The sequence below is a fragment of the Plectropomus leopardus genome, chromosome 14 (assembly GCF_026936395.1).
Source record: "Plectropomus leopardus strain MGB_pleo_1.0 chromosome 14, ASM2693639v1, whole genome shotgun sequence".
Lineage (NCBI taxonomy): Eukaryota > Metazoa > Chordata > Actinopteri > Perciformes > Serranidae > Plectropomus > Plectropomus leopardus.
In genome coordinates this window covers 4,484,393-4,505,744 of record NC_142189.1, presented here as the reverse complement: position 1 = coordinate 4,505,744, position 21,352 = coordinate 4,484,393, and the positions used below count along the sequence as shown (strand labels likewise).

At 35.9% G+C, this 21,352-nt stretch overlaps 1 protein-coding gene and 1 long non-coding RNA gene across 2 annotated transcripts in view; both read right to left on the bottom strand.

Annotated features, from left to right (window-relative positions):
* The window catches only part of exoc3l4 (exocyst complex component 3-like 4), a 30,256-nt gene extending 9,206 nt beyond the window's left edge, over positions 1-21,050 (bottom strand). The window contains exons 1-10 of the mRNA XM_088087484.1: positions 20,469-21,050; positions 18,001-18,256; positions 14,745-14,870; positions 13,769-13,996; positions 10,894-11,512; positions 8,971-9,085; positions 7,765-7,890; positions 6,655-6,755; positions 3,800-3,898; positions 1,104-1,227 (exon numbers count right to left, since the gene is read on the bottom strand). Coding sequence (XP_087943610.1) covers positions 1,104-1,227; positions 3,800-3,898; positions 6,655-6,755; positions 7,765-7,890; positions 8,971-9,085; positions 10,894-11,512; positions 13,769-13,996; positions 14,745-14,870; positions 18,001-18,232 — 1,770 coding nt within the window. The 5' untranslated portion in view covers positions 18,233-18,256; positions 20,469-21,050. The remainder of the gene's footprint in view (positions 1-1,103; positions 1,228-3,799; positions 3,899-6,654; positions 6,756-7,764; positions 7,891-8,970; positions 9,086-10,893; positions 11,513-13,768; positions 13,997-14,744; positions 14,871-18,000; positions 18,257-20,468) is intronic.
* On the bottom strand, positions 6,154-6,638 carry LOC148187398 (uncharacterized). The gene is made up of 2 exons (XR_015778675.1): positions 6,249-6,638; positions 6,154-6,208 (listed from the first exon to the last, which is right to left on the bottom strand). It is a non-coding gene; the product is annotated as an uncharacterized LOC148187398 (long non-coding RNA).
* Positions 21,051-21,352: the final 302 nt, after the last annotated feature.

The following is a 21,352-nucleotide window of genomic DNA, read 5'->3' as shown; positions in this document are numbered from 1 at the left end:
GGGTAAAAAAACAACAACGTATAGAATATACGGTGAAAATTTGTCAGTGTTATATAATAGACTTCTGAAAATAAAAGTAACTTATAAAATAAACAATAAAATAAATTTGAAAAATATGCAAATAAAAAATTTTAAAAAATACTGAATCTAGTAACAAAATCTGTTAAAGATATATTGTAGAAAAAAACAAATAGTCAATTTAATTCAACAAAAATAGAATAGAAATATATTGCAATCAAAATACTTAAATGCATCCTATAAAAACATGAAAGCTTTCATCATCACAAAAAAATCAAACGTGTGGTTTTGGTTACATTGCCTGTTAAAGGGTTAAACAATTTTTCTGTTTTTTTTTTCTTGTCATATTTTTACTAATTTATTGCAATGTTGGGACATTTCTTGCCAAGCTGCAGCCCTACCATGCTTTCAAAAGAAACCAAACCGACCTGCTGTGGTTTCAAAGGGTTAATGTGCTGAACCATAGTTCTAGGTTTTCTACCTCTTAGACTATTGATCAAAGCAGCAAAGAAGAATTTAATTTCTCTCAAAAACTGTTGTTTTACTTGCGTATGAAACTTCTTTAAAGTTAAATAAGTGACATGCATCAGATCGTGATGCAGACTCGAGTACTCATTGATACCTGATCAAACATTTTAGGCATTTCCAATACTGGTATCAGTTTTGGAAAAACTCTCGGGGAATGTAAACCTCTGAAAGACGAGGTCAGAGTGGATGTTTAGACATTAACAGAAAACCACAGCTTATAATCTGTTTCCTGTTTTCCTGCAAAACCCTGCGTTAAGTACATTAACTCACATATCTCCTGCTGTGTCGTGATCATCGGTTCACCTCTGACCAGGAATTTTCTGCGCTGTCTTACATCCTGATTTCACGTCCCTTCGCTGGCTCTTTTCTGATGCTTCACAATAATTCACTTGCTGGAAAGCATCAAGTATAAGTTCAATCACGGTGCATCCCCGTTTCAATTCCCGTTTTATAAACCCCAAAATATCGCGGATCCTCTCCGCCTCAGGAGCAAATCAATGAAAACAGAAGTGGCTATCCACCCTGAATGAGTCTACTTTGTTTTGCTGTGATTGTACCTTGACCTCCTCTTTGAACTGGTCCTCCAGCTCCTGTGTGAGCCTGATGATCAGCCACTTGGCCTCTTTTCTGAACCCTTCCACCTCCTGGGGACAGGTGTTCAGGTACCCGTCCATGTGCTGCCTGCAGGAGGACAAACAGCATCACTGACCCACTTTATTATGCAATATTTGACTTTTTAAACAAGAACAAAAACTGCAGACTCTGCTGAAGTACATCTGACTTACTCTCTCGATTTTAAAGGAAGTATTTCCATTTTCTATATCAAATTTGCATTATTCCTCATATTAGAGCTTTTATTATTCTGGTGTACGCTGTTTACGGGACACTAGATCAGCTGATATTAATCATACTTTGTCACTTTACCTCATATTTTTGTCTTGAATCGCTCTTAAATAGTTCATATTTTTAATTTTACTATTTTTTCTTAATTTTTATTATATTTGTTTATTAATATTCTATTTCTATTTCTCTCTTAACCCTTCCCCTCAGGGACTATCAATTAAAGCTCTCATTTTTGGGCCCTGACCGCATCTGTCACCAATCATATTTAATTTTTCCAGACGAATTCTCAGATGGCAGTAATTTTGGTGGTGTGTCCTGCTCCGTTGGTTATTGTCACAAATGTTTTCGGCTGATTAGGCGTGCTGATTCAGCCTCAAGACTGTCAGAGCGTGCTGGTGAGCGAAATCACTCTGAATGGCACTTTAGTTCAAACAGCTGAAGTCAAGAGCGCGGGAGGTCCACGCAGACCTGTTGTGTCTGGAGAGGTAATGTTTGTTTGCCATTCAGCTCTTAAGCAGAGACGGTTCATGACTTGTGTTATTGTTCGCTGGTGCAGGATAAATATTCTTTGTCCATCGGGTTGTGTTGTTTACCCTTTGAGAAAATGCAAAAACATTTGGGGAAAGGCAACAAGCAACTTGGACACTGACCACAAAAAATCTGAAAAAAAGTAAAAAACAAAGTAAAGTAAAACAAAACAAGAAACAGATACAAGAAATGTTTATATATATATTTATTATTATTTTTTTTGTAAAAAATGTTCTATGTTCATTTCTTGTGTCTTTTTTAAACCTATGTTGTTGTTTTTTTGTTTTTTGTCAATTTGTAGGTTCTTTTTTTTTTTTTTTACTGTTTTTGTATTTTTTTGCAATTTTTTGGGCATTTTTTTTAAAGAAATAATTTCTTACATCAACTGCTGCATCTTATATATATATATATATATATATATATATATATATATATATACATATATATATATATGATGCAGCAGTTGATGTTTGTTGCCACTAGTTCTTTGGTTTGATTTGATCTTATCTCATATTATCTTCATTCAGAGCTCACTTTGGGCCCCCTTTCACAAAAACCTCAGCGCAGCGAGAAAATCAAATCTGCAGCTATAAGTACACGTCGACCTGCAGCAAACCCACATCTGGTTTTTCTTTCTGTTCCCCACAATTATAACACAGTGTTTCTCACTCGCAGCCCAGATTCTCCGAAATCACGTGGGACAGTCCTCTCTCCAAGGCTGGCACAAATCAGAGCCCAATAATGGCCCGGCCTCGTTACGAGCCTCTGCTGTGCACGTTGAAGAGAGTGTCTCCCAAACAACGCCACGCTTTGGAGAAGAATGTGGCTCTGCTGCTCTCAGAAAGACTCGTGCTTGAATCTCACACAGATCACGCTGGCACGAGTGCTGGGAATCTCCCCGTCCAGGCGAGAATAGCTCAGAGGTGACTCATCCAAACAAAAGCTCTCTCTAACTTTCGAGCGTTGATTTTGAAGATAAAGACACAATAATACAACTTAAAATAAAGAGTTTAAAGCTAAATCATTTGCTCTGAAAAATGTTTTATGAAGAAAAGTTTCTCTCAGGTTTTTTTTTTTTTTGGGGAAAAAAGTGTTCTTCCAAAATCTGTGTTAAAAAATCTTCACCCTCAAACATTAAAATGTTTACCCATGACTCCAGTGGCGTTTTGATTCAATTTAATTACTGTTTTTAGGAGATATAAAAGCCCAAACAAATATTCAAACTCCTTTTTAATTATTTTTAGAATAAATTTAATATAATAATTTTTTAGATTAAAATAATAATTAAATTAATTAAATTAATTAAATTAATTAAATTAATTAAATTAATTAAATTAATTAATTAAATGAATTAGTTAAAATTAAAAGCATTATAATACTGGAACTTATACTAATATATATATATATATATACATACATACAGAATATGTACACAGTAATATTACATATATGTCTGAAATAAGGAAAATGTCATGTTATTTATTATTTATGCTCTGTGAGTTACACATCTTGGTCTTTCATATTTTATTTTATGTTTTAACATTTGATGCTTTGTTTTAATTATTGTGTTTATATTTTTCACTAATGCGCTGTATTTTATTATTTAATGGTGGTGGGGTTTTTTTTTGCCATCTTTTGGTGACCACGTGATAAATTTTCCACTCCCGTGGATAATAAACAATAATAAAAAACCTGTTTAAATGCATGTATGTAAGGTGCAGGTTTGTTTGTTTGACAGGCGAGCAGCTGTTTTTATAAAACAGGAAATCCTCGCTGAAAGAATCTGGTGACAGTTTTTTTTTTTGTTTCTGGAGGCGTGCCGCCTGTCAAGGCAGTTCATTACAGTGCATCATGGGTATTTTCAGGAAGTCACGTGACTTACTGTAAAGCAGTGAAGCTGTTGATGTATGTAATGTGATACTTGATCCACAGAGGCTGCGGCCTGAGAGCGCTGCAGTGATGTCTGAACGCGGTCTCAAACCTGTGACGAGGAGAGAGGAGGAGAGAGGAGGAGAGAAAGGAGAGAGGAGAGACGAGGAGAGAGGAGGAGAGACGAGAGAGGAGGAGAGAGGAGAGAGGAGGAGAGAGGAGGAGAGAAAGGAGAAAGGAGAGAGGAGAGAGGAGGAGAGAAAGGAGAGAGGAGAGACGAGGAGAGAGGAGAGAGGAGGAGAGAGGAGAGAGGAGAGAAAGGAGAGAGGAGAGAGGAGAGAACGGAGAGAGGAGAGATGAGGAGAGAGGAGGAGAGAGGAGGAGAGAAAGGAGAGAGGAGAGAGAGGAGGAGGGAGAAGAGAGTAAGAGAGAGGAGGATTAAGCCTTTCAGACGACTAAAAGGGTATAACACCCACATATCATGGACTTCCTGTTTAGATGACAAGACAACTCTGAAGGGACTTTTCGGAGACAAGCCTTCAGGGGGTGGACAAAATAACAAGAACACGCAGTGTAACACAAAGTGTGTCTATGAATACAAATCACGTTATGTTATTTGTTTTTAAGCGAGCAGAGATTTACATCTGTTCCTAAAAATAATTTCATACTTCTTATTTTCATTATTTTTTTAGTTTGTTCTTAATATACCAAGATAACCTGCAGCAGTGGTGGGATGTAACGAGTACATTTACTCAAGTACTATACTCAGGCAAATTTTTTTATATATTATATGCTATTAACATAAAACAAAAAAATAAATAAGTAAATAAAAGAAAATAAAAAATCAAGTTCTGCCAATATATCCCCTAAATCCTGCACACTGGACCTTTAAGTGACATTTTGAACTCAGTACTTTTATTTGCCTCAAAGTATTTGTACACTGTATTGTTGCTTCTTTTATTTAACGCTTTGAAACCTGAGCAAACTGGCTAAGTTTCTTTCAAAATCATAGGAAGAAGGCAATGAGCAACAAAATAAGAAATTACCCAAATATTTGCAATAAAAATTATTTATTATAATTTTAGTTATAATTAAATAATTTTGAAAAATTTAAAAAGAAAATTTTGATTTAAAATTAAAAAATATTTTTTATTTTAAAATTTAAAATTAATTTAATTAATTTAAATCAATTAAATTAATTTAATCAAAATTATAATAATTTTGTAGCATAATATAAAATCTATTAATTACTTGCAATTTGTGGAACATTGCTAACCAAATTACTTGTTGCCTTTTGCTCTTTAAAAAAGCACAAATTTGTTCAAAGTTTCAAAGGTTAAATACTTGTGAAAGGCGTCTGAATTAAAGCAGCAATTAAAAGATCTGAGTGTTTCTTCCACCACGGTCTACAGATGTTTACTCAGTTTTATCACTTTTATGATAATTAAATATCTCTGTAATTACTTCTTGTAATAGATTAATTATCATTATTTATATTTCTCCGTCACATTTGCTGCTGCAGAGATGAAACAGATTCATGTCATCTTTCTGCATTTTTGGGATAAAAAACAATGAAGGGAAGAGGGTGGACGCGTGATCCGCAGAGGCTGAAGTGGGCTTCACTTAAAAACAACGTTAGTCATAAATCAGATGGCGGAAACATTCTCACATTGCTCAACAGGAAAATCACACAACAGTGTGATTATTGCACATTTCGGAGGGCACGCTCCTGTTTTTAGTCTGTTTGTTTTGGGTGGGTTCCCTCGCACATCTCTGCCTTCCTCTTTTACTTTTTTATGATATTTCTAAAAACATTTGGCCTCTTATTGTGGCGGAGTGCTCCACTTCTTCCTCTCAGTGATGCTGTTTGACCTTTGACCTTCTCACGCTGAATAAACTGTCCGAGAATGAAAATGACAGTCTCAAAGATCTGACTGTATGTGACTTAAAAAAAACTTAAAATTAATGATTTAACCTTTTGAAACCTGTTTCAGCATCACTTCTCTTGTACTGCGCTTAGACGCATGTCACAAGCTATTTGACCTTTTGAAAAGGCAATGATGCACATGCACGAAATGTCCCACAAGTTGCAAGAAATTACCAAAAGGTGACAATAAAAAACCCTAAAAATTAGTTTTTAAAAAATGGAGGAGGATCATAAGAAAGTTTTTTGTTTTTTTTTAAAGAAAAATTATGTTTATAATTATAAAAATGTTATATTTAAAATGACATTGCAGATAAAAATATATAAAATAAATATTTTTTTCAGCACTTTTTAAGGTAATTTTCTTGTAATTTTTTTTTACTTCGTTTTTCTTTTACTTTTTAAAATTTCTTGTTATGTTCAGTTAATTGTTTTTCTCCCTCTTTTTTTAAAAAAACTATTTATTTATTTATTTAGGTAATTTTTTGGGCCCAAAATCTGGACTTTATTTCCTGCATTCTAGTGAATTTTTGTGCACCTTTTTATGGTGGAAACATCTTTATTCACGTACAACAAAATTAATCAAGCAGTAAGTGACAATTTCAATGATCAAAGTCTGATGGATTATAACGCAGTGAGGCTCTCAGATATTCTGTATTGCTTTGAAATATTAATTCTGCTCAGTCAGACAGACAGATATAGGATATACAGGTATAGGTAACACAGATATAGGTATTATTGACCCTTCCCTCCTCTGTGGTGACTTTTGTTTGGGAAATAGCATCTTTAAATCTGCATGCAGCACTTCCATATATGATGAAGTCTTTAAGTTTCATTATTTTTTCAAACCCCTTTAATAGGACTTCAATGTCCCCTGTGTCCCCCCTGAACCATACACGTATATGTACTCTTTCTGCAAACTCAGTGTCTTTGTGTTAATGTACCTTTTGGGGAATTCCTTTAGCTCTTGGATGCAGCAGGAGATCACTTTCTGTTCCAGCTGAGCATCAATTTGCCGAGAGTTTACAGCATTTCCCTCCACTTGCTGTTCAGAGAAATCAAATCATCAAACAGTTTAATGCAGATACATAAAGAGAGAAACAGTGAGTTAAATATGAATTCTCTGCTGCCTCTGTGTGGTCAAATCACTGCGCTGCATTAAAGACGGCTGAGGGAAAAAATACTTTAAATGTCCAACAATTATTTAAATTTACCTTATAAACTATTTGACTTTTGAACATTGTTTTATTTTGTTCCTTAAGAGCAAAAAATAAAGAAAAAGAAACAGTAAGAATGTCAAAAATAAACACAAATAATAATGATAATAATAAAAAACTAACAAAAACATAAACTTGAGCCAACTAAGACACATATTTAATAAAAATACATAATTAATTTAGATAAAATACAAATAACAACTATTATTATTATTATTATAGTATTTATTTTTATTAATTTTGTTTTTTTGTTTTAAATATTTAAAAGGTTATAGAAACTTATAGTGGCATATTTTTCAAGATTTAAAGTATGATTTAAAGCAAAATGAGGTACATTTCTTCTAAAATGAAAGCATATCTGCGTGTATTTTTTGTTTCTTCTTTAAAAAGCAAAAATACATAAAAAGTAACGATGCCAAAAATAAATACAAATAATAATTTTTAAAAAACAGACAAATACAAAATTAAACAAAAACAAACTAAGTCAACTCAGACACATCAAAATTTATAAACATAAAATATAATTTTTTATCATTTATTATATTTATAAGTAATATTTAATTTGTGTCTTTTTATTTTTGATATTTAATATTTTTCTTTTGTTCAAGTATGAAAGTATATCTGCATGTATTTTTGGTATTTATGTGCCTTCAAAAGCTAAAAATACACTATTTTTAACATAATAGTTTGCAGATCTTTAATTTTAGACACACTAAATCACACACATAATATAATTAAAGAATAACTGTGAGATGATGTTTGATTTTGACCGCACGGTATGAAAGTATCACGTGACATCGATGTCTAAAAAATATAAAATGCCTCACTGCGTCTTACCGTCCAGATGTCCATGTGAAATGGAGATTCGAGGAAGTCCTCGTCCTTCTCTGGAGTTTTACTGTGCGTCCAAACCTCCTCATTTTCCAGTTCGATGACTTTGTCCAGTGAAGACCTCATGTCCTCCTGCAGGGACAAACACGAGGAGACACATGGTGGAAAAGTTTGTAAAAAATTCAGACACAAGACGCAGAGTCTACTCTGAGAAATGATGCAGTTTAAGATCGTTTTTCCTCAGCGACTGTTACCATTTAAATCATACGAAGTGGAAATTATATTCTTATTGCCATATCTACTGAATGAACCCCAACAGTATTTATTTATATATTTACATATTTATTTATTTATTCATAAAAGAAATCATCAGAAGTGGACATCATGTTTTATTTCCATTGCCATGTCCATTTAATGAACCCCAACAGTATTTATTTTTTTATTTATCCATTTAATTATTTAAATATTTATTTATTTATAAAATAAATCACAAGAAGTGGAAATTATATACAAATGTTTCATTTTTATTGGCATGTCCATTAAATGAGTCCCAACAATGTTTGTTTGTTTGTTTATTTATCTATTTATCTACTTATTTCCTTATTTATAAAATAAATTACAAGAAGGGGAAACTACATACAAATGTTTATTTTTATTGGCATGTCCATTATATGAGTCCCAATAGTAGTTGTTTGTTTGTTTGTTTATTTGTTTATTTATTTATAAAATAAATCGCAAGAAGTGGAAATTATATACAAATGTTTTATTTGTATTACCATGGTGAAAAAAACAATACTGGGTATAAAAAAAATGTAATTTTAATTGACCCTCACAGGTTCATTTATTCGGTAGATTCCCAGATAAATGCCGGACGTAACACAAGATATTAAGACTATTAAGAAAAGTGTTAAAATATCTTATAGTTAAGTGTTGTAAGTGTTGTAATTCTGTGTAATATTACCTTTTTCTTTCCATTTTGCCATAACTGTTGTCATATATGTACGTAACTGTAAGTAACCTTATTACCTTTATTATTTTTTGCTTGTCTCGGGACAGAAGCTGGAAACCAGCAGTAGCTATAATCTCTGTATGTGAAACATCAGATACTGAAGCTAGTTTGAAAAAGGCTGAAGATGTTAATTTGGATTGTCCCTCTTAAACTGTAAACTGTATAAATAAAATAAACATTATGACGTCAGCGGTGCTGCTCACCTTCACTTTGCAGCAGTATTTGTATTTGAGCTGCTTCAGGTCGTCCTCCAAATCCAGATCAGTTTTCTCTTCCTTCATGTCGGGCTGCAGAGAGACACTTCCCATGATCCTCTCACTGTGGATGAAACAGGTTACATTTAACGAGATTTACTACGATCTGAAAACACTGAAGACGTGTTGCGTCATGACGGAGGAAAAGAAGAAATCGCGTTAAAAGCTCTGCAGATTCAGATTTCACGAAAACCTCTGTGATGTTGTTAAAGTGGAAAATAATTCTAAATGCATGAATTTTATTGTTGCATTTGAGTAACAAGATGCATCATTGTTAAATAAAAATCGAATCAGAGTAAATTTGCACTTTTATTGGTTACAGTATGTGTGTGATCTACTGTATAAAGGAGTCTTTTTCAGGATGCTACTTTACGTAATCTGTGAGAAACGTGGACACGACCTGATTTAAATTTTTCCATTTTGGCCTCCAGAGAGTGTTGTGCTTCTTTTTCATCGGTTTATTTTTGGTCTCCCAAATGTTGTTTCGAGCACACTTTTTCACTTCTGTCGTGGCCTGATTCAACAAATAATGTCAGCAGTGCTGCCTCCTTTTTTTCCATCTGCTTCCTCGACTCGTGCTCTCTCTGCTGTGTTTTCAGGAGCCTTTAAACATCTCAGTCTGCACCTTCTGTGGACACATTTTCACTGTTTGTGGGCAGTCGAGACATGTTTTTAGACATGTTTCAGTTTGTAAACATGGTTACAGGAAGGCAATACATATAAAACAAACACAAATAATATTATTAGAAATTATTATTATTATTATTATTATTATTATTGTTATTATTATTATTATTATTATTATTATTATTATTATTATTATTATTATTATTATTATTATTATTATTATTATTGTTATTATTATTATTATTATTATTACCATTTCTTGGGGATTTTAGGACACATCCAGGATTTGGAACATTTTCAGGAATTTTTAATTTAGGATGTTTCTAGGAATTTAGGACATGTCTTTTTTTGATAAACAAGCTCTATTTTGATGCATTTTTATGCACTCTGGCACCTTATGTTTACTAAAAGTACAAAACAATTCCCAGCAGGAATCACTTTATTTTACTGTGAATTAGAAAATGGTTTGAGCGCCACCTGGCACCCAATCAGGGGGCAGATTTGGGCCACATGTCAATGGCTGACGATCATCATTTAGAGTTTAGGTTTAAATTCATAAGGAAGCGCTTTGATTAAAATTCAGTGACTCATGGAGGAGGGGTGGGATTAAATAAGTAATATATAAATAATAATAAACAAAAGTAATAAATAATTTTTTTCACTCCTTTTTAAATATGTAAACCAAGTCTTCATGTGTTTATTTTGCTTCATGTTTTTAATTTTTAACTATCCGTATATATTAACTACTTTTTTTCGTCTGTCTGCATGATTTTGTATGACTCTATTGTCTTGTGAGATGCTTGCAATAAATCAAATCACACCAAATCAAATCAAATCAAATCAAATCAAATCAAATCAAATCAAATCAAATCAAATCAAATCAAATCAAATCAATCAAATCAAATCAAATCAAATCAAATCAAATCAATCAAATCAAATCAAATCAAATCAAATCAAATCAAATCAAATCACAGGTCTAGTGAGTATTTGTAGTAGCAGAATGGCGTGTGTGTGTGTGTGTGTGTGTGTGTGTGTGTGTGTGTGTGACTGAGTCAACATAAACTTCAGTGTGTGTGTTCATAATGAAGAAAGGTGTGGCCCAGTGCACCACTGTGTCTCACTGATAATGTTTGGACATTAATGGAGCTTAATGCCGCAGAGGAAGAAGATCTACCAGGTTTTGATACAAACACAATCATTTTTATGGGAAATTTGTTGAAAAAAAATGCTGATTTAGTGCCTGACCTCTTGTAGCCGTTGAGGATCCAGCCCAGCAGGGCGTACAGGTCTCTCAGCTCCGTCACCTGCTGCGCTAGCTTCTTCAGGTGCTGCCCGACGACTCTGTGGTAGCTCTTCACGTAGGTGCTGAAGACTCTGAAGCTGGGCGGGTACGACCAGCGCAGCATCCTCTTCACGTTCTCCAGATCCTCCACGATGGTTTTACCCAGCAGCCCCAGATGAACCGCCAGCCAGGAGGCGTTCTGCTCCCTCTGCTCCAGGTGAACGCTCTCCACCTTCATCCGCACCCCCTCGCCCACCGCCTCCCTCCAGGCCTCCATCCAGCCGCCCTGCAGCCCGCCGGGCTCCTCCGCTCTCTTCTCCTCCTCCTGGATGATGCGGGCCACGTACTCCAGCAGCCCTTTGTTTGTGGGGGGAGAAGAGTTGGAGTCGCGCACGATGATGTTGATCTTGTTCCTCAGGTCTCCATAGAGGAGGCTGAGGTCTTTTTCCTTCTTGGCGAGCTCCATGGGCGAGTCCTCGCCGCACCGGTCCCGCTCCTGCTGGAACTCTTGACGCAGGGCGAGCAGGTTCAGGTGAGCCTCCTCCAGCGCCTCCGTCTCTATCAGCTTATTGATCTGCATCACTGGAAAAAAACAAAACACAGATTAAGACACTGACTCTGGTGTCTGCAGACAAACTGGACCTCTGTGTATTTACACCTGGACTAAGATCCTTATCACCATCTGTGTTTGCTGCCAAAACAGAGAAAGAAAAGCTGAATGTACAGACAGAGACGGGGACAGAGACGGGGACAGAGACGGGGACAGAGACAGAGACAGAGACAGAGACAGAGACAGAGACTAATATGTTTGGGAACATTATGAGAAAAGGTTGCAGACACAACTTGCTGCCTGAAAACACAACACTGACAGCCTATTTTTTATGTAAACTGAGAGTGGCACTAAAGCAAATACACAAGTGAAAGTCAAATCAGACCCGAACTGAAGTTCCTCCACCAGGAGAATTGCACAAAAAGTTCAATAATTTAGGGACCTAATTCGCCAAAACTAAATTAAAAAATTGGAACCTAAAAATGGCTATATTAAAATGTTTTTAATGAGATGTGAAAACAACTTAAATGGCACCATAAAAGGTGCCACCTGCTGCTCAGTTACACACTATCGGGAGAAATTTGGGGTTTAGTATCTTGCCAATACTTTAACATGTAGACTGGAGAGCTTGGGACCACCTCAAACCGCCAATTTGCCAATTAACAGATGATCCCCTCTACCTCCTGAACTACAGTCGCCAAATGTGAAAATGTGAGCGGGGTCGTGCGGACTGATGAACCTACAGAGAATTATCGGTTGAATCTGCAGCTCCACTCGGCTTTATGAAACTTTATAGTGAGTTTAAAACACGGACTGTATCAATAATGGACATAGCTACTATGATGTCACCTATTGGTTTGTGGGCTGCTGTTTGAAGCCTCGAATTCGGCATTTCGGCCTTTGCCATCTTGGCTTTTTGGACCATATTTGCAAGACAAGCTGAAGCAGTGGAGTGTAATTTTCAGAGAAAAAACTGTAAAAACTAGAATTAACGCCTCGTGGTTGTTTGCCTCCACCAATCAGTTTAGTTATAGTTTACATCCAAGTCTGGATATACTCACTAAATATGATGCGATGTTATGTCACCAATTTAGTAACTGACCAAATGTTTCCCCCAAATGTTTACATTTTTCTTAACCCTTGTGTTGTCTTTGGGGTCAATCTGATGCCAAATGAAATCTTTTGCCATCAAAATATGTTTTTTATACTTATGAAAACAAGGTCTATTGGCCCTAAATTCCAAAATGAAGGTAAAATGTGTGGAAATGGGTTGGACTGAAGTAAGACTAAAGGTGTAACACAGAATCGATTGACAGTCAAAACAGGGCGGGGTCAGAACGACCCCAGAAGACAAAATGCGTGTGGCAGTTGGGAGGAAATTAAAAAAACAAGCAAACTATAAAATCAATCAAGTCTTTGTCTTCTGTGTGCATCGAGCACTCTGATTGGCTGTTAAACATCATGATGTCACAGCTAAAATAAGAAATTACTCTGTGTTACAGCTACACACATAAATAAAACCAACATGGTAAACACAGAATACAAGGTAGATTTATTGCCATTTTTCTTAAACGTGGTTTAAGAAGAAATGAAAATTGAAGTCGATCCTGAATGCTGCTATGTCTTTTTGGCATCGAAGGAGGAGTTGAGGAGTTTTGACCTTTGACCTTTTGGATATAAAACATCACTTAATCATTTTATTCTGTTAGACATTTGTGTGAGTTGTCATAATTAGCAAATGAAACTAAGTGGACGTTTGTGCCAAATTTGAGGTAATTCCTTTAAAGTGCTACTAAGATATTGAGTTTCCAAGAATGGCCGAAAGGACAATCCGAAATCATAAAGCCTCCACCCAACGCTTTTACCAGCGAAGAGGCATTAAAAACCCACCTTACACTACCTGCCCGGCCTCAGACAGACAAAGTAAGAGACAAACTTTTGGACATAGTGGAGCATTTAAAGTGGCTAAAGAGACAGATATTTCCTTCAGGAGTTGGTGGGGACCAAAAACGGAGCTAAAAGAGAGTGAATATTGGACTCACCTTCATCAGATGGACACAAACACAGATAAAAATGAATAACAAGCTCACCGTAATAACTGAAAAGATTATGTCAGTGTGTGCTTGTTTCTGCTGCCCCCAAGTGGCAAAAAAAAAACAATAATTGCATGTTGAAAACAAGTCCAAACAATCTTCCAAACAAGGAGGTGATTTGTGGCTTTTAAATACAACACATCAGCAAACTGTCCTCAATAAACACAAAATAAAAACCTGCGAGAGAGACTGTACCTGACAGCGGTGTGTGGGGGATTTCTGGCAGCGTGTACAACTCCTCCATCTCCTCCCACACCTCCTCCTCCTCCTCCTCTTTATCCTCCTTCCTCTCCTCCGTCGAGCCTTCAGAGACGGGGACCAGCGGCTCTTGTTTGCCGGGTTTATTCTTGCCGAATTTAAGGCTCCGACGAATTGATGCTCCTCTTTTTATGAGAGACTCACCGAGCCCGGACATGTTGGGATCTGAGGATGGAAAACACACAGTTGGCTTTTACTGACCCAGACATAATTTCAGTTTTTGTTTTTCCCTCCATTGCTGCAGTCAAGCGTTCTTGGTGTTAAAACCCTCATGTCCAAAATCCCTTAACCTTTGAAACCTTAACAAAGTAGCCTGATTTCTTTCAAAAAAAAATTAATAAATTCAAAACTAGTTAAAAGCACAAGAAAATTACCTGAAAATTTGTAAAATAAATATATATATATATATTTTTTTTTAATTCCAAAAAAAAGAAATGGCACAGAAAAGGTGCTTAAAATTAAAATAATTAATAATAAATTAATTTTAAATATGTACCTATTATTAGCTATAAATATAGACATATTCCCTCGTTTCAAAACTAAATTTCTAATCCTACAAATTTCTTGCAATTTGCGAAACATTTCTTACCAAGCTGCTTTTTCTTTTTTCCATGTTTTTCACAGAAATTGCACCAATTTACTCCAAATGTTTAAATACTTGTGAAATCAGCACAAGCAAAGTGTGTTGCTCCAGGTTTTAAAGGGATAAAGCAAACCCGCATCGCTTTTGCTTAAGTGTCCACTAATTTGGGTGTCTGCATACTGCTGGCCATGGTTGTATGTTATGGTGGAAAAAAAAACCAAGTCATGTAGATTATATAAATCTAGAAAACAGCAAAAAAAAAAGTCAGTCGTACTTTAATTTATATTCACTGGTGTGAAAAACTGATCCAAGGCTGAATGATTTCTTTACCTGTCTTTGAACGCGACAGGCCTTTGCCTCTCTGTGAAGCGTCGTCTCTCTCGTCGTCCTCCTTTTTGTGGAAAAGTCCTCTGATGTTCTTGATAGGAGACGTCACCGGAGAGCCGGCGCTCAGACCTGACAGAGAGGCAGAGAGTTTCTCAGTAAATGGTTTCCTCATTTCACAATCTCATCTTTGTTTGTCGCGTCAGTAAGAAAAGAAGCTTAATCTCAGTGCTTGATTTGATTTCAGTTTCTAAAGCTTTATATTTACATGCGTGTGAGTGCATGACTTGGCAGTGCTTCATTCTCACGGTGACCGAAAACTAAACCAACTGAGGAATGCAAAGATTAAGTCCTGATGAAAACTGACAGTTTGGCTCAGATCCAGAATTAAAGTTAAAGTCAGAGGAGAGTTTTGAAAAAGCAGTTTGTCCTTGTGTCTGCTGACAGAGACAATTATTTAGCCAAATCCTCGGGACTCACTGAGTGAAATAACCTCATGTGCACGACTTAAATGGACTAAAGTAACCTTGCTGCATGCTGCCGAAATTTCAAAATGCTAGGATTTGCAAATGTGCACAATGATTTCCTGTCAAACTGCTGTCTGTCAAAGCTGACTGAAAGAGAAGATTAACAACTAAACAATTTAATGCTTTTAAACCTGGTTTAACATCAGTTTTTCTTTTTTTGCTGTGTTCAGATGCTTTTCATAAACTGAAAAAATTGGTTCGATGTTTTTTTTAAACATGAGGAAAGGCAATAGTCAACTTGACAATAAATATCCCACAAAATTCAAGAAATTTGTAAAAGGTGAACACAAAATTGATTTTTAAAAAAATCTTTGAATAGAGAAGAAGCTTACTGAAAAATAAAAAACTACATTTATGATTATAATAATTTTACCTCTAAAATTGTTACAGAAAAAACAAAACTAAATATATACCCTAAAGAGATTTTTATTTATTCATTGATTTATTAGCATTTTTGCAGGTCATTTTCTAGTTTATTTTTTTATTTTATTTGCTTATTTATTTATCTATTTTTGTGGGGAGCATTTTTCTCAGGTAATTTTCTTGTAACTCTTTTTTGCCTTCTCCACATATTTTTTTTTGAAAGAAATCAAACCAATTTGCTCCAGTTTCAAAGGATTAGAAGGTTGAAATAAAGGCTAAAAATGTAATGGCAAAAGTAAAAGTACCCAAGTCCTTGCTTCTTTTGTTAAATAAAGACTTTTATTTTTCTCTTCAGGCCTCTAAAACTAACTAAATGAAGAGATGAGAGTCCTTACTTCAAAGTCTTTCTCTGAGCTCACTGAAGAGGGTCACTACTCGCCATCGCTTCATTTTTAAGTGTCACAAACCCACAAGGACTGAATGAAGCAAACATAATGACTCCTTCCACCGACTTGCACAGATTTTTTTAGTCTTTAGAGTGACACTGGAGCAGTGAATGACAACGCAGTGGGCGATGGGTGGGCTGTGATTACAGTCAGGGCACTGCTGAAATTCTGCGATAACATAAATTCAAATTCATGTTCCTGTTTAAATACAGAAAAGGACATTCATCTAAAAGAGCAGCAAATTTCTCTCAACTCATGTGGATTCAGGTCTTAAAGGGTTAATCATTTGGGCTAAATGTACGTATGTATGTAATGTATGTATAAGACAATAATAACAATATAAAACAACTAATAATATCCCAAAACTGTCTTCACATAGCTTGTTTTGTCAGATCAGCAAGAAAAAAAACCCCCAAACACGTCAAATAAGACTATGAAAAACAGCAAAACTTCACAGTAGACGATAAATTTGATGTTTTCGGTTTTGGTTATCTCCCGGAGGATCAAACATGAACTGATCAACAAGCATCCAAACAAAAGGTTTCATTTTCAAAGTTAAATGTTGCTTAAACGTTGCTTGTCCTTTTGTTTCTCAGCTAGAAAAACTTGCTTTCTTGCTCTCTGAGCTGAATTCCTACACTGCTGCTCTCTCCACCTACACACTCAGTAACACCCACATCTGAGAGGAACAAGCTGGCACACGCTCGTTTTCTGGTGGGTGTTACAGGGGAATTCTGGGAAATGTAGGCACAATTACTCTCTGGAGAAACCAAAAACAAAATTCATTGCAAAAAAAGATTTGTTATCTTATATTTGCATATTTTTCTAGGGAGCATTTTTCTGCAGCTCGGTCGGTTAACTATTTGAAACCTGGAACAGCAAATTCATAATTTGGATTTTATTTTAGCATTTTTTTTCAGGTTATTTCCTGTTTGTTCTTTTACTTTAATTTCTTTTTCTTTTATTATTTTTTCTTGAAGCTTTTCACTTTTTTTCTGCTAATTTTGGGGTCATTCCTTGTTAAGTTGCTCATTGTCGTCTTTCCATGTTTATGAAAGGAAATAATTCACATTTTAAGTTTCTAAGGGTTAAAAAGTGTGCCACGAATCAATTTATTTTCCGAATCTACTAACATCATTCCCAACAAGTCGACCCTTATCTCCCACAATCCACTCAGTTTGAACCAATATGACAGCAGCCAATCAGGGAGCAGGAGAGAAGCATGACGAAGTGATGTTACGTTAATGAACGCCAGCTGGAAAATAACCAGAGATCATTTGTAGTATGTAAAAATCTGTGTTGAAACATTACATTTTAAAAAATTTAAAAAAGCATTTTTTTTTTTTTTTGAGAAACATGGGGTAAAAAGGCAATGACCGACCTGACCAGCAATGTCCCCCAAATTTTTAATTAATTACTACAAGGTGACAAGAAAATTCTAAAAAAAAAAAAAAAAAAAGCCTTAAAAAAGAGGAGAGGATCATTTAAAAATTCTCCAAAAAAATAGCGAAAAGTGTCCTGAAAATTACATTTCTGATTATAATACTTTTATATCTAAAATGACATTTTAAAAAAAATCTATCAAATGGATTTTTAAAAATTGTTAACAGCACTTTTTGAGGTCATTTCCTCATTGTTTTTTCTTTTTTTGCTCTTTTTTTGAGCATATTTTAAGGTCATTTTCTCGTAACAGTTTCACTACATCTCGTTAAGTTGCTCGTGGCCTTCTCCCCATGTTTTTCAGAAATCAAACCAACTTACTCTGGTTTCGGAGGGTTAAAAGGCTGAAACGAAGGCCGTAAATGTTGATGGTGTTACTGCACTTTAAAAGTGTGGCACATAAACACCAAATCTCCTCTTCTTCTCGTTCTGACCTTGAGAGGCCATATTACCTTTACATGCTGGCAGGGAGATGACTGTACTCACTGGGTGACGGAGGCGGTTGTGTCCCTGACTCATTGCCGGTCGTGACCTTTGGCCCTTTGCCTCCAGACGACAGCGGGCTCTTCTCCACCACACGCCGGATGCTCCTTCTGAACGTCGGAAACATCCCCAGCGTCTCCTTCACAGTGCCGTTGTTCGGCGTCTTCCTGTTGCTCGTCAGGGACGCTCTGTCCTCGTCTGAGTCTTCCGTTGTCTTGTCCATCATTTGCGACATCTCATCCCGTTAAATAACAGCCACCTGTGACATCGAATCAAAGGTTACAGTCTGCCTGCTCTCTGCTGTCTCGGAGTGTGTGTGAAGCAGCAGTTAAGGTGTGTTTTTGGTCTTTGTGGTTTCAGCAGCTGTACAGGCGGAGCAGTTTTTGTTTACAGTTAACAGCAGTGCAGCTCATGTCAACACGGGGAGAGACTGACATGAAATATGTTGTAACAGCAGCTACATGCTGTACTCAAAGATGCAAGGGCGTATTTTCCACCGGGGATGTCCCTAAATCCTATTTTTGTCCCCGTCACATTTATAGTTTCAGTACTGAAATCCCTTTCAGTCTCATCTGACTATTCATCTCGAAAAATACAGATAAAAGAAGATACTGTGGAGAATCCAAAAAGTGTCATTTGTAAACTAAATTCAAGATATAGATTAATTCAGTTACATTTTCTGTGAAACTTTATCCACAATACACAAAACTTACTTGATATGACCTCTGTAGCACCACAACGCTGCATTTATAACGACAAATATCGCCTTTATCAAACAATTGCAGCTCCTGTGATGAGGATACTGCACTTGGCTTTACTGCGATCTCAGTAATATTTTGATTAATTGTGCAGCCCTGTTTAGGAGGCGCCTTTATTTTGAAATTCCCATGTTCTGTCTGGTTCACCACTTTCCGTCGGAGCACACCTTCTTCTTAAACATTCATAAAGTGGTGGTGCACAGCAGGTACATAATGGCAAGCAACCAAGAAAAAGACAATACACATCACGGGCCCCTGGACTACAACGAAACTTTGTGATATCAGCAAATATTGTATTTTTTGCCAGAGAATCAACATAATATCATAATAGTAATGAAACTTAAATTAACCCAACAACATCCAGATCCTCAGTTTTACTTCCACATAAGTAGAATTAAAGTTTAAAAAATCCATTATTTTCTGCAACAAATTAAATGCACAATCTATAAAAACGTAGAGTATTAACTGGCTCAAGCTCTCCGTGAGCTTTGAGACGCACTTTTTACAGACTTTTCTCATCTTGTAGCCGTTTTGTTTTTGTTTCAGATCTCTGACTCTGCTGTTCCCATGCTTAAACCAGTGTTTGTGTATCTATGCAAACATTGCTCAGAATTTGACTTTTATCCCTGAATAAATAAAGGTTTCATTCATTCAGTCAGTATTTACCCTGCTAACTTGCACCAAGCCACATGGGCGCTTTTATTTTATTTTTGAGATATCAAGTCAGACCATCGGTCTCTAAAGTCAAAACAAGTTTCTGCGTGTGATTGATCGAACAAGCACACGTCAATTAAAAAAGTGAAAGTAAAAAAGCAACTCACCAGCATTGCTTTTTAGTTTCAGTATCCACCAGGGCAACGAATTGAAATTAAAAGTAATTAATTTGACCCTGTAAGCAAAGGTGAGAAGAGGTACAGAAATATTTTTGCTCAAGGCTGTCTTTAAAAATTAAACTCTCAGTCTCTTCAGCCATTTGTACTCTCTGCCTGAACTTTAGGAACATTTTACTCTTTTTTTGTTTTTTGTCTCCCTTTGGTCATGCATGTCCCTTTGCTTCATCGTTTCATGTCTCTTTGTGGTTGTTTTGTCTCACTTTGTAGTCACTTTGGGTCTTCTTGTATTAGTTTTGTGTTGTTTTTTTTATCTCTTTGAGGTCATTTTCTGGCACTTTGTAGTCCTTTTCTGTGGCCATGATGTTGTTTTGTGTCTCTCTATAATAATTTTGCGTCTCTTTGTGGTTGTTTTGTGTCCCCTCGTTGTTTAGTCTTGCTTTGTAGTTGTTTTGTGTCTCTTTGTGAACATTTTTTAGTTGTTTGTAGTCATTTTTTTGTCTCTTTGTGGTTGTTACTATATACAATATCATTATAATACACCACTTAAAACCACTTAACAATTATAATTTTATTATAGTACATTATAGTATACGATTCAGACCTGCCAAGTCATGCTTCATGTATAAGAAGTCCTAATTTCCAGGATAAAGGTTACCAGTGTGCCGATAACAGTGTTTGACACCAAACAGCCTGCTAACATACAGAGCACCATTGTTTTTACCACTAAAAACTCTTACTGTCTCTGCAACTGAAGCAAAACTCTCAATTTGATTGCAAACACAAATATTTGAGCAATGCTTTCACATTATACACTAAGTTAAAGAGTAACAGGTTCATACTGTATATTGAGAAAAAGAGAGAAAAAAAGGTGTCTCCTTACCTGCGCAGCTCAGGTAGAAATCCGTCTGCCAGCTCACCTATCGCTCTTTAAAGCACCTCCACTGTGCTTTCACTTTCTGTGCCTTCACGGTTAAGCCGGTTTGAGAAAAAAATAAAAAAAAAAATAAAAAGGGGAGTTTGTCTGTAGAGTGAACATGGAGTTAAAAAAACAGTTTGTAAGAAGCAGAGCAGCCAGTTTCTTCTGGTCCAAGCACATGACAAAGATTAGCCTCCTGCCTCTGCTGTGATTAGTGTTTGGAAAAAAACAGAAAAGATGAGTTAATGATTAAACAGATATAAACTGAAAAAGGAGAGTCACAGCAGTCTGACAGCTGAAACTGATCTCCACAAGCTGCTTTCATTTTTTTTTTACATACATACATATATATACATATATGTACTTAAACAAACTTATTGGTCTATAGGTGGATTATTTTTCTTCCCTGGAATGTGGCGTTAAAGCATGCCACCATGATGCATTCAGGGGGCCTCCGTAAACTCCAGTTTCAAGGTCATTAATCACTAATGGGAGAAATAATTTAACAATGGTGAAAAAAAAAGAATCCGTTGCTGAAGTAAAAGTACAAGCATAATAATATAAAAGCACTCCATGCAAGTCGAAATTCTCCATCAAAACTGCATGGACTGCAAAACAAAAAATAAAAAACATTCCTGTGTTAACTCTTTTATGGCAGGAAACAGAAGATAATGAGGAAATGACAGTTACCCCACAGGAAGTCAGCCATGCAGGCACGAAGCTGGGAGATAAAGAGGCATGTGCACGGGCGGATTATGAGATAATGAGCCTCTGGGCACAGATATGCCAAGGGCCCCACCACCCCTCAAACACAAGAGCAAAAACACCAGACTTTGTGATGGCTCTAT